Source organism: Pan paniscus, chromosome X, assembly GCF_029289425.2.
Source record: "Pan paniscus chromosome X, NHGRI_mPanPan1-v2.0_pri, whole genome shotgun sequence".
NCBI classification, from domain to species: domain Eukaryota; kingdom Metazoa; phylum Chordata; class Mammalia; order Primates; family Hominidae; genus Pan; species Pan paniscus.
In genome coordinates, this window is record NC_073272.2 from 46821197 (window position 1) to 46836057 (window position 14861).

Genomic DNA, 14861 nt, shown 5'->3' on the forward strand with positions numbered 1-14861 from the left:
AAAATATTTACAGTCTGAAAACCAGCTGTGAATCCAACATAAAATTTTCATTTTCATTAAAACACTTTATCACAGGGTGTCTTGTATCAGAACGAATCGAATATGGTCTATCTCCCTCACTGGGGTGTCATCTCCCAGAGTGCAAAGACCTTGTCTTGATACCCTTATGCCCTCCTAGCGCCTAGCAAAGGTCCTATAACCACCCCTTACATATTTTTGAGTTACATTTAAACAAAAGTGAATTTCACTTGTTTACTAGTTCATCGGAACCCACATTTAGATTATATAATGAACATGCATTTTGGTTAATTTGCTGATTTCCCTTATTCTATGCATTTTAAAAAATAATGGAGACATAGGAAGTAAAATAGCCAATCATCCTCGTTTAAACAAAGGTGACTGAACACTCTGTACTGCCATCTAGTGAGGGGAAAGGCTCTGCGGCCATCTAGTGTATTCCCGTTTGGAGGAACACACTGCTTAGAACAATGTCAGATCGGATCGTAGTTGAGGGGATGGGAGCGGGACACAGTGGAGGATATGTGTTTTCCCCTGATTAGCCTCCAGCTGCCTAGGGTGGTTGCCTCTTTGCCCTTGGCATAAAAGCAGAGGAAGCCTTCTTTGTGGTTTTGTGAACAAGCACCTTATCATAAACTCTGAGCGGTGTTCTTGGCTGTGTTTCTGTTTGTGGGCTAGTAATTTAGGCTGTGGGATATTCCCATCAGAACAATGCAGCTTTTAGAGGAGAAAAGTCACGATGTTATTAGCATAAGTGCTACACATGCTCGAGCGCGCGCACACACACACACACACACACACACACACACACACACACTGCATCGTTTCACTTTCTTCCTAATTCTTGGTCCTGTCGTCTTCCTTAGCAGCCCTGCCGTAGCTGTACTGCACTGTGGCTCAAGATGCAGTGTCCTTAAATACAAAGCTGCATTTGGCCCTGCAGGAGGGGAGCCCGGGACTCCCTGGCTCAGCCTCTGATGATGACTGCTGGGGCTTTTCATCCAACTTGACTTTATTTATTCATAAGCAGGGCTGACAGTCAAAGTTCTGAGGCCCCTGAACCGGCCAGATCTCTCCTCCCTTTCGTTTACTTTTATTTCTTTGATTTTTTTTCTCCTCTCATCTCTGCCTTGTCAGTTCTCTGAGCAGAGCCCGTGAGCTCCTTGTGGCATCTTTTTCTTCCCCTAAACACACAGCAACACACACACAAGCAGATATGCACAATTGAAGGCTCTGGCTTAGATCCCAGTTGGAAAACGGCTCTTGAGGAAATCAGAGAAAAGCCACTTCAGTCACACACAGAGGGAATCCCAGGATACTGGCCTGACAGGTAGGCTGAGCCGACACTGGGCCATTTGGTGTGAGTTGAAGGATGAGGGAAATCTCCCAACCACGCATCCTATAATATCTCCCCAGTTGGCTCTTGAAACTCCCATATAAATACAGAAAGATCATGATTTCCAAACAAGAAATTAGGACTCATGTCTGATGGGTTATCAGAAAAACGGGGTGGAGCTGTTTGGCCAAATCTGGGATGAATGATCACTCAGAGGTTTCATCTCTTATTCCAGCTGAGATCAAAGACAGAGGCTGCTAACTTAGAACACTATTGAGAAGAATTCTGGGGCCACATCTGGGTTTAGTAGGGGAAGAATGCAAGAATATATTAGGAAGACCTGAGATAGTCATGCATGAACTAGTGAAAGCATCGCAATATTGGCTTTACATGCAAGTGGCTTCTTAGAGGGCTAACAGTGAAATGCCATTAGCTGTTAACTTCCCGGCACAAATTAAATTATGACATTAGCTGCCCATCACAAGGCTCTAAGTGAATGGGTCACAGAATAGGGGAAGTTGTTTCTATGGCTTATTCTTTTTAAAATTGAAGTAAAATTCATATAACATAAAATTAACCATTTAAACCATTTTAAATTATACAATTCAGTGGCTTTTCATACATTCAGAAGACTGTGCAACCATCACCACTATCTAATTCCAGAATCATTTCATCACTCCAGAAAGAAATCCTGTACCCATTAAACAGTCACTCCCAATTCTCCCCTCCCCTCAGCCCTTGGCAACCACTGATTTCCTCTCTGTCTCTATGGATTTGCCTATTCTGGACATTGCCTATAAATTGAATCATATGTGTCTTTTTGTGTTTGGCTTTTTTTTTTCACTGAGCACAATGTTTTCAAGGTTTACCTATGTTGTAGTATGTATCAGCACTTAATTCCTCTTTATGGCTGAATAATATTCCACTGTATGGATAGAATATATTTTGTTTTTCCATTCATTGGTTGACGAACAACATTTGGGTTGTTTCTACCTTTTGGCTATTATGAATAGTGCTGCTATGAGCATTCATATACAAGTTTTTTTTAAAAAATAGATTTTGTCTCACCATGGTCCCCAGGCTCGTCTTGAACCCCTGGCCTCAAGCAATCCTCCTGCCTCAGCCTCCCAAAGTGCTTGGATTATGGGTGTGAGCCACTATGTCCAGCCCACATAGAAGTTTTTGTTTGAACACTTGTTTTCAATTCTCTTGGGTGAATAGGCGAGGGTATTTTTTGGCCACCTTTGGTGAAGACAGATCCATTTGAAACTGATAGGTGAGTTTTGCTACAAAGAAAAGAGCAGGTGTGGCTGGGCATGGTGGCTCACGCCTGTAATCCCAGCACTTTGGGAGGCCGAGGTGGGCGGATCACCTGAGGTCAGGAGTTTGAGACCAGCCTGGCCAATATGGTGAAACTCTGTCTCTACTAAAAATACAAAAATTACCCGGGCGTGGTGGCGGCACCTGTAATCCCAGCTACTCAGGAGGCTGAGACAGAAGAGTCACTTGAACCTGGGAGGCAGAGGTTGCACTGAGCCGAGATGGTGCCACTGCACTCCAGCCGGGGTGACAAGAGTGAAACTCTGTCTCAACAAACAAACAAACAAACAAACAGACAAACAAAGAAAGCAGGTGCTTGGGTGCAGCCTGGATGAGGCATGAAAGTGGGAAAGAGTGTGGCAGAACACCCTGGGCCCGCTGTGGAATCCTAAGGGCAAAGGGTCTCTGGAAAGGAGGTGAGGAGAGATAGAGAAGATGGTGCCAAAATAAGATAGTAATGACCTTGAGCTTAATGGCTAGGAGAATGGGTTGGTGCAGAATTTACAAAATGGCTGCTAATATTTCCTTTTTTATAAGGAAGGGAAAAAATCTATGGTGGAGATGAAAAGGTGGGTTAGGGGAGGGCCAAAGTAAAGTAAAAATTTTTCTGGTTTTGGCTGTGTCTTACCAGCACGTTGTTAATAGATGCTGTTTTGGCAGAAAGAAGAAAAGCTTGTTTAGCTGCATGTAATGCAAGATGACAAAATTGGTAGAGAAAATTTTAGCATAACAAATTGAAGAAAGGGATTCACTTATTACGAGAATACTGCTGTGCATTTCTATAGTGATGGACTTCTAAAGCATATTCTTGTCTATAAGCTCATTAGGATAAATGAATCAGATAGAGCAGGTACTATTTTCTGTCATTTGAGAAATAAGAAAATGAAGGCACCCAGCACCGCTCCTGATGAGTAGTAGGTATTCAGTCAGTATTTGCTAAATAAATGAAGCAGAGTCATATCAAGTTAAAGAATATCAGAGCTTGGAGGGTCTTTGAGATCATCCAGAAGCCCTCTTCCCACCTCAGTTTTGGAGAAGGAATGTCAGAGCAGATTGGGGAAATTTTGGGCTTAAATTCAAGGTCAATTGGTCAGGGACTGAAGGACACAAGTCAGTAGTGTGTCCTTTGTCTCAGTACAGAGTGTCAGCATATCAACTATAATGCCGGGTGGTGATTTGTGCTCTTGTCTGTCTCTACCACTGAGCCATACGCTTCTGGGGGCAGAGCTTGTGTCTGATTCATCTTCGAATACCCAGGATGTTGTAGCACAGTTGATGAAACTTGTATGGATGAACAGGAATGGAAGCTCTGTGTTATTACTGTGTCTCTGCTCCTTCTTCTCACTTTGCCATAGCTTTTAGTGGCAGATACAAAACTCAACCATAATTTCCAGGCTCCAGGAATCTTTTCCCTATACCATAGTGTCTACATTCATCAAGGTAGGTGACACAAGATGTACTCATAGAGTGCAGACTGCAAAAGATGTACCTGGCAGGTTGCTTTGGACTTGTTAGGCCCCCTGGGATAATCTCTACTGTACTGTTATTACAGAAGTATCTAGAAGGTGAGAGAAAGAGGACATTTTCCTTAGTTCAAAGCCCAATGCCAATCTAGCTACCTTAGGTAGAATCTCAAGTGTGTCTTGCACACCAGAAAATTCCTTCCTGGACGGGCGTGGTGGCTCACGCCTCAGTCCTCTGAGGTGGCATCTTCTGCACAAAGGGGCTCAGCTAGATGTGTGTGGAGGGCCATGGCTGTGCTGGTTCGAATGAAGAAGGATTATACTTGAGATGATAGTACAGGAGGGAACCAATGCAGAATATGACGATGGCACCAGCAAGGTGCTGAAGTTCCCAGCACAGCATGCCCATGGGAGTGGGTGGGAGGCTCTCAGGTCGGAAGAGGATGCTGTATTGTCAAAGTTGGCTTCTGTAATGGCTGAGGTTTGGTTATTCTTTACAGTGGGAGATAGAAGAGGAACTTGGCTTTCAAAGTTGTCTCTCTGTATTTTGAAACAGGATATATATGGGAGCTTCTAAGAGAGAATACTCAGCTAGCCTGGCGGCTGGCAAAGAGCTGTCAGAGAATGATGCAGGTGAGTTGAGCCCTGGCAGGGGGGTGGACTGGCAAGGGTCATCCTGTCAGATCTTCAGGCCAGAGGTCGCAGCTAGGAACTTTCTCGAATCGTCACTGAGGATCACATCAGAGAGAATGAGAAATGACAGTGGGATGGAACCTTATAAGTAAACCTTGTTTAGTTCCTGTCTTACCGTAAGCCACTGTTTTATGACAGTGTTTTGTCACACTTCAGACAGACCACAGCTTCTCCTTTTTCTCAAACTGAGATATGAGATGGGAATGAATCTCTCTCTCTCTCTCTCTTTCTCATCATCCCCTTCACACCCCCTTCCCATGGCCTTCACACTCACCTGCACCAGGTCCGGCGTGAGGCGCTTGGCCTGCAGCCATTTCTGGAACCTCTCTGTTTTCCGCAGGACACGCTCAATGCTGCAGGTCTTTGCGGCTGATGCAGAGGCACAGATTCTCCTGTCTGAGATCTCGTTTTGATATTTGCTGACCAGTCTAAAGATCTCCACAGGGCGCCAGATTTTGGAATCATCTGAGTAATTTGCAGGATAAGAAAGCAAGAAATCGGGAGGCAGTCCAAGGTGGGAAGCCAGCCAGTTGTCAGACCTGTTGGAAGAATAGTCCTTTGAGGATTGGCCTGTGAGCTGGAGGCTCACAGAGCCCAGGGACAGGGAGACAGGGGACAATAGCCCAACTGATCCATTTCTCCTACTTAGACTGAGGTGTTCGAAATTCTTTTTGTGAGAGGACTATTTTTGCTTCTTCAAACTTACGGTAGTATATATGTCATATCAGAAAAGGTGAGGGAGGTGTGAGTCACGCACAAACATTATCCTCTTCATACAACTGGCACAGAAAGACTAGCCATAGCTCTCTGAACTTTTACTCCCTGTAAAGATAGCAGCTTTACATACACTGACATTTTTGATTCCCCTAATCCCCAATTTCCACTTTACAAGGGTGGAAACTCAGGCTTATAGAGCTTAAGTACCTTGGCCAAGGTCAGACGGTATGTTGCCAATCAGAGGTGCGGACCCCGGGCTGTCAGTCAGCAAACCCCAGTATCTCTCCCTTTCCCTACACTGATTCCCCAAACTGCTTACCCTCTGACCAATGGCTGGGTCTTGGAACCACAGAGGTTCTTGAAGAGGCTCTTGGGCCTGAACTAGGGAGACCACTCTACCTCCATACCCAACCCTAAGCAGCCCCATTAGTCTAAAAATTTAAGTCTTCAGCACCAGCAAAGTCTCAGGCAAGAGTGACTACTAAATGGTCATCAACTTGGAAGCTACCTGGGCTCCAGGAGGTGTGTGATTCTACATGATGGCCTGGCCAGTCCTTAATCCTCCTGGGGGAGAGGCATTGGCTTATTTATTTATTTATTTTTGAGATGGAGACTCACTCTGTTGCCCAGGCTGGAGTGCTATGGCTCGATCTCAGCTCACTGGAATCTCTGTCTCCTGGATTCAAGCGATTCTCCTGCCTCAGCCTCCCCAGTAGCTGGGATTAGAGGAGTGCGCCACCACGCCCAGCTAATTTTTGTATTTTTAGTAGAGACAACGTTTTACCATGTTGGCCAGGCTGGTCTTGAACTCCTGGCCTCAGGTGATCCGCCCGCCTCTGCCTCCCAAAGTGTTGGGATTACAGGCGTGAGCCACTGTGCCTGGCAGGCATTGGCCTATTATCACCTGCCAATTTCCTAGGCCCCACAGTTATGTTTTCTCCATAGTCATTTATCCAGCTGTGTGCTGATATTTCCGTTAGGGAAGAATGTTAAATCTCTTTTTGATTTGTGTACGAAAAATTACTCAGAAAAAGTTTACCTTCATTATTATTAACAATTGAAGGTCATACTGCAAATGAAAATCAGGCAGCATATGACATGTTATATATTTAATTTAAATAAGAATATTTAAATTCTTATTATTGGGCATTATTGGGCCACCCCATGATAATGAGTTTTGGATAATGCGTTTTGGAAGAATTAGCATTTTGATTAGACCCAAACCCTAGATTGTGTTGTTTTTTTCTCTTACCTGACACAACTTTACCCTAAGAGACTGCAAGCTTTTCCTACTGTTTTGATGGCAAAGAAAGTCACACAAAAAAATTACAAGGGCAAAGAGGTCAAGGGACCTGTCCAGGAAACTGGACAGCCCAGGCCTCTGAATCCTTGAGTTATGCACTAGAGCTCCAGCCTCTCACATCTGGGAAGGTGCGCCAGTGGAAACTGTCAGAGAGCAACTTCTGCAATGCAGGACAATGCAAATTGCAATGGAAGTAGGCACAAAGGATTCTGTACAAGAACACTGGCATCAATGTATTTAAAAAGATGAAACAGTGTAACATTGTAATGAGTCCATTTTACTGGAAGTTTCAGGACAACTATGGGAAAAGATCCTCCACTCTAGGTGGATAAGGAAGGGCCCAGGACCCAGAGACTGGCCTGTCTGCCTGTATCCTGCAGCTGCTCCTGCTCATGGAGTTTCAAACCCACCCCTACTCCCCACCCCCACCCCCCGGCCACTAAAGGAACTGGAGCTGGAAAGTTATCACTAGGTGGCTCTTTTAGATAACGATAAGAGAAACACGCATTTGTGAAACACTTAAGTGTGCCAGTCACTTTACTAAACACTTTATATGTACAGATTCATTTAATTGTTTCAATAAACCTATGAGGCTGATACTATTGTTAACATACAGATGAGGAAACTGAGGCACAGAGTGATTATGTCATTTGCCCAAGGTCACATGACCAAGAATTGGAGGAAGTGGCATTCAAGGCTCCAGGGCTTGCAGTGGGGACACCACTGGACCTCCATACCCAACCCCAAGGAACCCCATTAATTTTTTTTTTTTTTGAGACAGAGTCTTGCTCTGTCACCCAGACTAGAGTGCAGTGGCACAGTCTTGGTTCACTGCAACCTCCACCTCCTGGGTTTAAGCGATTCTTCTGCCTCAGCCTCCTGAGTAGCTGGGATTACAGGCACACGCCACCACGGATGGCTAATTTTTGTATTTTTAGTAGAGACGGGGTTTCACCATGTTGGCCAGGCTGGACTCAAACTCCTGTCTTCAAGTGATCCACCCGCCTCAGCCTCCCAAAGTGCTGGGATTACAGGAGTGAGCCACCGCACTTGGCCCCATTAATCTTAATTTTGTTTCCTTCACCACTTTGTAGTTGCTTATTCCTTTATCACCCATTTTATGAATTAGCTCATAGAAACAGATTGGTAACATTATTAGGGGTTATAGGTGGCAGGATCCTTGAAGATTATTTTGTCCCTTCCCCATCTTGTTTTGAGGATGAGAAAATTGAAAAGAGAATTGAAAAGGATGAGAAAATTGAAAAGATAAAATTGAAAGCAGAATATATATGTGACCTTTCTGAAGACTCACAGACAATTAGTGGTAGAGGAGGGCAGGTCTCAGGGCTCCTGTTCTCCCAGTTGGTGGGGGTGGTGTGGGAAGAGATTTCTTGCCCTGTGAGACAAGTTCATTGTCCTTTTTTTCTGTCCCCACCTCCTAAGGAGGCTCCGCTGAGACGACAGCCCTGCCTTGGCAGATGACTTGTAATGAGTGCCTGGGCAGGTTCAGTGATGGCTTGAGGCATTCCATAAGGACTAATTGAGACAAACAAGATTGCAGGCTGCACTTCTCCCCTTATTCAAAATGGTAATAAATTTATTGCATTGAATGGGAAAAATGTATATTCTTACAGTGTTGACTACCTACTTTATTGAATAGAAGAATGTCAGTGAGAAAATGTCAGTGCTTTTTATTCACTAAAATGTTACTATCCTGGAATTTGGACAACCACAAAACAGAGACAGCATTCTCATCTTCCTTCTAAATTGAGATCATGGGCCTGACTGAAGTGAGGCTGGCCAAGTTCCTGATTGTGTTGAAAGATGGACAAGCAGAATTACAGTTTCTCAGAGCTGGAAAAAAGCAACAAGGCCATGTGGTCCAATCCCCCCAAGTCCCTCAACATAGGGTGAGGGTGTAGGGGAGAGTGACAGCTTTGGAATTAGAATAAAATGCCCTCTTCTCGTGCATTCTTCTCATGCTTGCATCTGGTCAAACATAAAGCCTGTAGATATGTCTTTCTAAATAGTTTTTCCTCCCTTCCCTCTTCTTCATCCCATTGCTCTGCACTGAACCCTTAACCCATTTAGTACCTTTCCAAAGCTCTCAGGCTACAGTTCATGCTCCTTAATTTAACTTAGAGCTTAAACTTAGTTAAGCTTAAAGCTCCTTAGTTTAACTTAGAGCTTAAACTTAGTTAAGCTTAGAGCTCCTTAGTTAAGCTTAGAGCTTGGTTCACAATGCTCTGCCTGCTGCATTGCCTGCTGCTCTTCTTACAAGTTTGCTTTGGTCTCACCAAACCACTGACTATCCTTGGATAAGCCACATTCTTTCAGGCCTCTGAGGTTCCAATCACCTGTCATATGCTGACACCTTTGTCTGAGACAGTTTCTTCCTCTTTCTTGTCTGGAAAATCCCAGTGTAGCCCTTTAAAATCCAGATGGATAACACCTCTTTGGAACTCACTCCCTCATCCCCCAGTTGGGACCTTCCCACACACTCCCGTGATACCCTGTGTAAGACATTTAAAAATATTTCCTATACTCTATTTTAACCACTGATTTACTTCTTTGTCTTCCTAATAGAAAGTAAACTCCTTCAGAGCAAAGATTTGACCTCTTTTAACTTTGTAACTCAGTGTTCAGCAGAGTACCAAGTTAGTGCTCAATACTTTACAGGTGGATGGATGGATGGGTATTTAGATGTATAGATAGATAAGTGAGTAGAGAGATGCATGGAGGGCTGGATGGTGGGATGCACAGTGTGATGGTTGGGTGGAAGAATGCATAGAGGGCCACCTGGATGAATGGGTGGATGGATGGTGGATGGATGGGTGCATGGATTCACATAAGGCTGACTGAACGTGTAGATGGATGCTTTTGTCATAAGCTCTTGAGCCCTGTATTTCCCAAGGCCCCTGAGTTGATGTGAAGAAGTGAGTTAAGACAGTAATTACTGTCAACTTCTGAGGGCAAGGAGACAGACAAGAGACAAGGGAGAAGGGAAGGCAAAATCAGGCCTGACGATTTAGTTATTTTACTGTGAGCCCTCCACTGCTCAGTTGGAAGTGTTTAAACATTTTTTTTAGACTTTGATAGTGGAGGTGGTACATAAGACCAAGTGTGTCTAGTAAGGAAGGTGAGATTAAAGCATTAGCCCTGGTAAGAGCCTAGGAACTCCTAGGAATTATTGTGATTAGAGGTACTGCCACTATTTACTCCCCACCCCCACACCCTGCACGCACAATACTGACCAACCAGATCATGGGAGAATCTTACCAATTGATGTGACTTCTCAGGGTTTCGTATATAGGTATATTGTCAGTAAGAAGAGTATGGCAATCAGACTTACTCATTTCCCTAGCTTCCCTTAACTTTTCATTCAGGATTTAAAAGTCAACATGGAATGCATGGGAAAATTAGTAATGAAAACATTCATAATTTTAAAGGTCAGTGGTTGAGTATGGGCAGTATGTGATTCATCCTTAGCATTCTTGCCAAAGGAAAGATAAAGGAAAAAAGGAGAGGTGATGTCCATCTGCTAATCATGTGTGTTCAGCATATCCAGCCAGCCTGGGAAACCCATCTACGATTTGTTGCTGAACAGATGCAAGCATTGTCCCGTCCTTAGTGAGGACTAGGACCTGGCTGTAGCATTTCAGCCAAACAACTGAGAGTTTTGGATGGGCTTTCCCCTGAGATGTCATAGTAATCACTTTTTTTTTTTTTTGAGAGAGAGTCTTTCTCCTAAGGTGTCATGGTAATCACTTTTTTTTTTTTTTGAGACAGAATCTTGCTCTTTCACCCAGGCTGGAGTACAGTGGCGTGATCTCGACTCACTGCAGCCTCCGCCTCCCGGGTTCAAGCAATTCTCCTGCCTCAGCTTCCCGAGTAGCTGGGACTATAGGCGTGCGCCGCCATGTCCGGCTAATTTTTGTATTTTTAGTAGAGACGGGGTTTCACATTGTTGGCCAGGATGGTCTTGATCTCCTGACCTCGTGATTTGCCCGCCTCGGCCTCCCAAAGTGCTGGGATTACAGGTGTGAGCGACCTCGCCCGGCTGGTAATCACTTTTTTAAAGTGGGAAAATGTTTGGAGATCCAAAAGAAGACAACGAACAAATACACCATTAGAAAGAGAGGCAAAGGATGTGAACCTGTAGACAGTTTAGCAAAGAAGAAATACAAATGGTCAATAAATCTGAAAAAGGGTTCAACTCAGAAGAAATTCAAACTAAAAAAAAGTACTAAATATTTGTAAGTGTGCAAGAAGTGAGCTTTATAAGTAGAAGCCTCCATTTAGATATATATATCTCCTTCAATTTTGTCTTTTTGACCCAGAAATTTCACTTTTAGGAGTTTGTCATAAGGAATTCATCACTCATGTGCACAAAACATAGCTACAGGGATGTTTGACATAGAACTGTTTATAATACCAAAAAATGAAATAAAAAACTCTAGTTTCATAGTGGTGGTTTTAATAAATTATAGTTAAATAATTAAATAAGTTATGCTTAAATAGTTGAATAAATTATGGTTGATTGATGCAATTGAATACCATGAACCTGTTAAAAATCAAAGTGTGTGGAAGATCATTTAATAATGTGGAAAGATGTTCCTGATATATTGTTAAATAGTAGTTTCCAAAAAGTATACACAGCATGTTCACATTTTTGTTAAAAAATTTCTTAATTCACACTTAGAAAAAGGGTGGCAAGGAAATGCAACAAAATGTTGACTAAGGGGTGATCTCTTGGTGGAAGAATTATATGTGATTTTATTTTGTGCTTTCTTTAATCAACCTTTCCTGGAAATACTAAAATAAACAGGCACGACTTTGATAATAAGAAAAAAGGTATTTATATTGTAGAGAAAAGGACTCTAAACAGGACCACCTCCCCAGACCCACTGACTGCCTCTCTCTGCCTCTTTGTGCTGAGGATGACCATTCTCAATGTGCAGAGTTATAAACCCCAATCTGCCCTGCCTGGTGTTTTCCTGCTTGTATCTGCACACTTCCCTTTCACAGGCACATGGAACATGAATTCTAAGGGAGATGAAGTAATATCCTGGACTCTAACGGAATGCAAACCTATTTAGGGAAATGCTTTCTGATTTTGGCTAGCATCTGCCAAATGCTAGTAAGAAAAACTTCATTTATTGCCCTTTGGTGAATATGCAGTCATCCTAGAGCTCTTCCTCAGTTGAATCCTTAAATTTCTCTCCCTCCTTTTAAAAAATATGTCTGCCTTCTTATTGCCTCTCTCCAAGGAATCAGCACCGCTTCACCTGTGTTCTCGGTCCTCTTTATCTCTTTTCCTAGGCGGAAAACCTTGAGTTCACATCCAACATCTGCATATTTATTTCCTCTCGCATGGTGTTGGTCAACAGAATGACTCTATAGCTGAACTGACCTGTATCCTTCCTGTTCTACTTTGTTCCCAGTGACTTGTGTCCTGGACTATGGCAACTGGTCTCACAGCCCCTGCCAACACCACCAGTCCGTCCTGTCCACTTTGCACGAGCTCTTCCCAAATCACAGGTCTCATGTTGCCCCTCCCCAGCCTAACACTCTCACCATGGCCTGCAGTAGAGATTCCTCAATCAGTGGTCTTTCAAAAATGCCTTTAAAAACGCTTAATATGCCTTTAAAAAGGCTTAATAGGAAAAGTCCACACCAACTCCATAAAATACCTCACAAAAGAAGTTTAACATTTTTGATTGGTATTTTCTATCTATTATTTCTATTTAGTAATTTGGTTGAGTAAGCAAAGATGTCTTTGATTAATACAGATTGCAAATAAAATCATTGTTAATTAATGCCTTTTGTTTGGTCACCAAATCTTAACAGTGTAAGTTAGGTCCTTTGAGGAAGATGGAGGAGAAAGGGCATATATATGACAAAGGGTCTTTGGTACTAAAAAGACTGGAAACCACTGGTCCACAGGATTAAGGCCCCAATTCCTCGGCATGGCAATTAAAGACCCCCTGCCCCATATATCCCTTCAACCTCCTCCTCTGTCATGCCCCCACATACACCCCATGCTCTAGCTAAGCACCTCTCACTTCTTCCCACACCTTTGCTTAAGATGTTACTTCCACCTTAAGCCCTTCACTTCCCGTTACTTTTCAGCTCATCCTTTAAAAGGCTTTGCTCAGAATACCTTCTCCTGGGGAAGCCCTTCCCCAGTTCCCATTTGGAATTAATGGAGCTCCTGGAGGTCCTTTACACTGCCCTGCATCAGACAAAGCCTTATTATTATTATTTATAACATGACCCCCTTGTCCTGACCTCCAGGAAGGCAATGACCAGAGTTATAGTTGCTGTCACCCCAGTACCTGCTAGAGTTTGGCTGTGGTAAAGGCTCATGGACTGTGTGTTGATAGGCTTAAATTCCAAGTGTGATGCCATTCTTTGCTGAGAGCCATGTGCATTGCAATTTACTAAACTCCAGTTTTCCTCTGATCAAGGCAATCTCTCACAACAGAAAGCTGGCTCAGAAACTTTGGAGCAAACCGTCCTGGTTTGAATTCCACATCTGCTACTTATTCGGTGGTGACCTTGTGCAAGTTACTTAATCTTTTTTAAAAAATAAATTTTATTGTGTATATTTAAAGTATACAACACGATGTTGTAAGATACATATATATAGTGAAATGGGTCCCATCATCTCACAGAGTTACCCATTTCCCCCCACTGAAGTCACTTTATCTGGCTATGTCTCAGCTTACCACCTCAATAATGGGGGAACACCATTAACTCTCACAATGATTTAAAATAGGTGTCACATTGTAGGCTTTCTATAAATTTTATTTCCCGCCCACTGTGAGAAATGAACTTGATAAACTCAACAGTCCCAGGCTACTCCATTCATAGGAAAGAAAACTTCAAGCTTTCAGTTCAAAAGGAAATGTTGGATTTAGCATTTAGGGCTGGAATTTGGCTTCACATCTTGCCCTCTTACCCACCCCAACTTCAGACCATTACCACTCTGATTAAATGGATTTGTTTCAGCTCCCACCCATATTACATCCTGATTCCTTTTCAACAAATTCCTGGACATCTTCACAAGAAGGGAACAGAATTTTGTGATTCAGAGTTATTTGATTGATATTCTGACCTTATTTCTTCTTTAAAGAACTTCTTGCAAATAGATGTCCCGATGCAGGCATTGCATTTATCAAGACCGAGGAAAGTCCTTCCAAAATTGTAGCTGGTTCTGACTTGGGGCACCAGAGAAGAAAGGGAAGAAGCTGGCAAGGAGAAAGAACAGCTCAGGGCTGAGACCCACAGCAGCAGGGCCAGCCAGCCAGGGCGGAGGGCGGCAGCCTCAGGCCCCAGCTGGGGCTCCATCTTGGGCTCTGGGCTCCAGCTGCAGCCTCTGGCTGCCCACTCGAGGCTGTACAGAGGCAGGGCTTGGCCAAAGAGGAAGCTGTCAGAGGGGGCTGGCTTCTGGGTGCTGACCCCATCCCAGCCTCCCAGGTTTCTCTTTGAGGATGCTGAGGAGCTTGGGGCTAATGAGGCTGGGGAGGAGGTGAGGAAGTCAGTGGAGGATGCTGATAACGCTGTTTCCAGAGTTACTCTTCCTTTGCCGGGGGCGGCTGCTTCAGGCTGGGGAGGGGCTCGCTGGCAGATTTCGGGAAGGACAATTGTCAGGGCTTCCCTGTGTGGTCCTTTTGACAAACACAGGATATCCCGGCAGGGCAGGAAAGGTCCATGCAGGATGTGTGTCCAACCTGCGTTCCACCTGGGAGTTTCAAAGGATCCTGAAAGCCTCCACCCTCCACTGTTTTAATTCCAGGTTTATCTGTCCCTATGGATTACACGTGCACCCCAATTTTTGACCCCTCTGTGCTAGGTCATTTGTCCTGCCCCTTAATCAGCCCTCCTTCCCCCACTTTTACCATATTTGCCTGTGAAATAACTAGAGGTTAGCTTGCTTGCCATTAACTGGCACATTTAGCACTGATTTGAAAGCTTTTTGCTGCTTAGGGAAGAGAAAACCTCAGGT

General features: G+C 43.8%; 1 protein-coding gene across 1 annotated transcript in view; it reads right to left on the reverse strand.

Moving 5' to 3' along the window:
• The window catches only part of DIPK2B (divergent protein kinase domain 2B), a 52695-nt gene extending 38370 nt beyond the window's left edge, over nucleotides 1-14325 (reverse strand). Inside the window, exons 1-2 of the mRNA XM_003808361.5 lie at nucleotides 13971-14325; nucleotides 5105-5369 (exon numbers count right to left, since the gene is read on the reverse strand). Of these exons, the coding sequence (XP_003808409.1) occupies nucleotides 5105-5369; nucleotides 13971-14203 (498 nt within the window). The 5' untranslated portion in view covers nucleotides 14204-14325. The remainder of the gene's footprint in view (nucleotides 1-5104; nucleotides 5370-13970) is intronic.
• Between the last annotated feature and the right edge of the window lie 536 nt (nucleotides 14326-14861).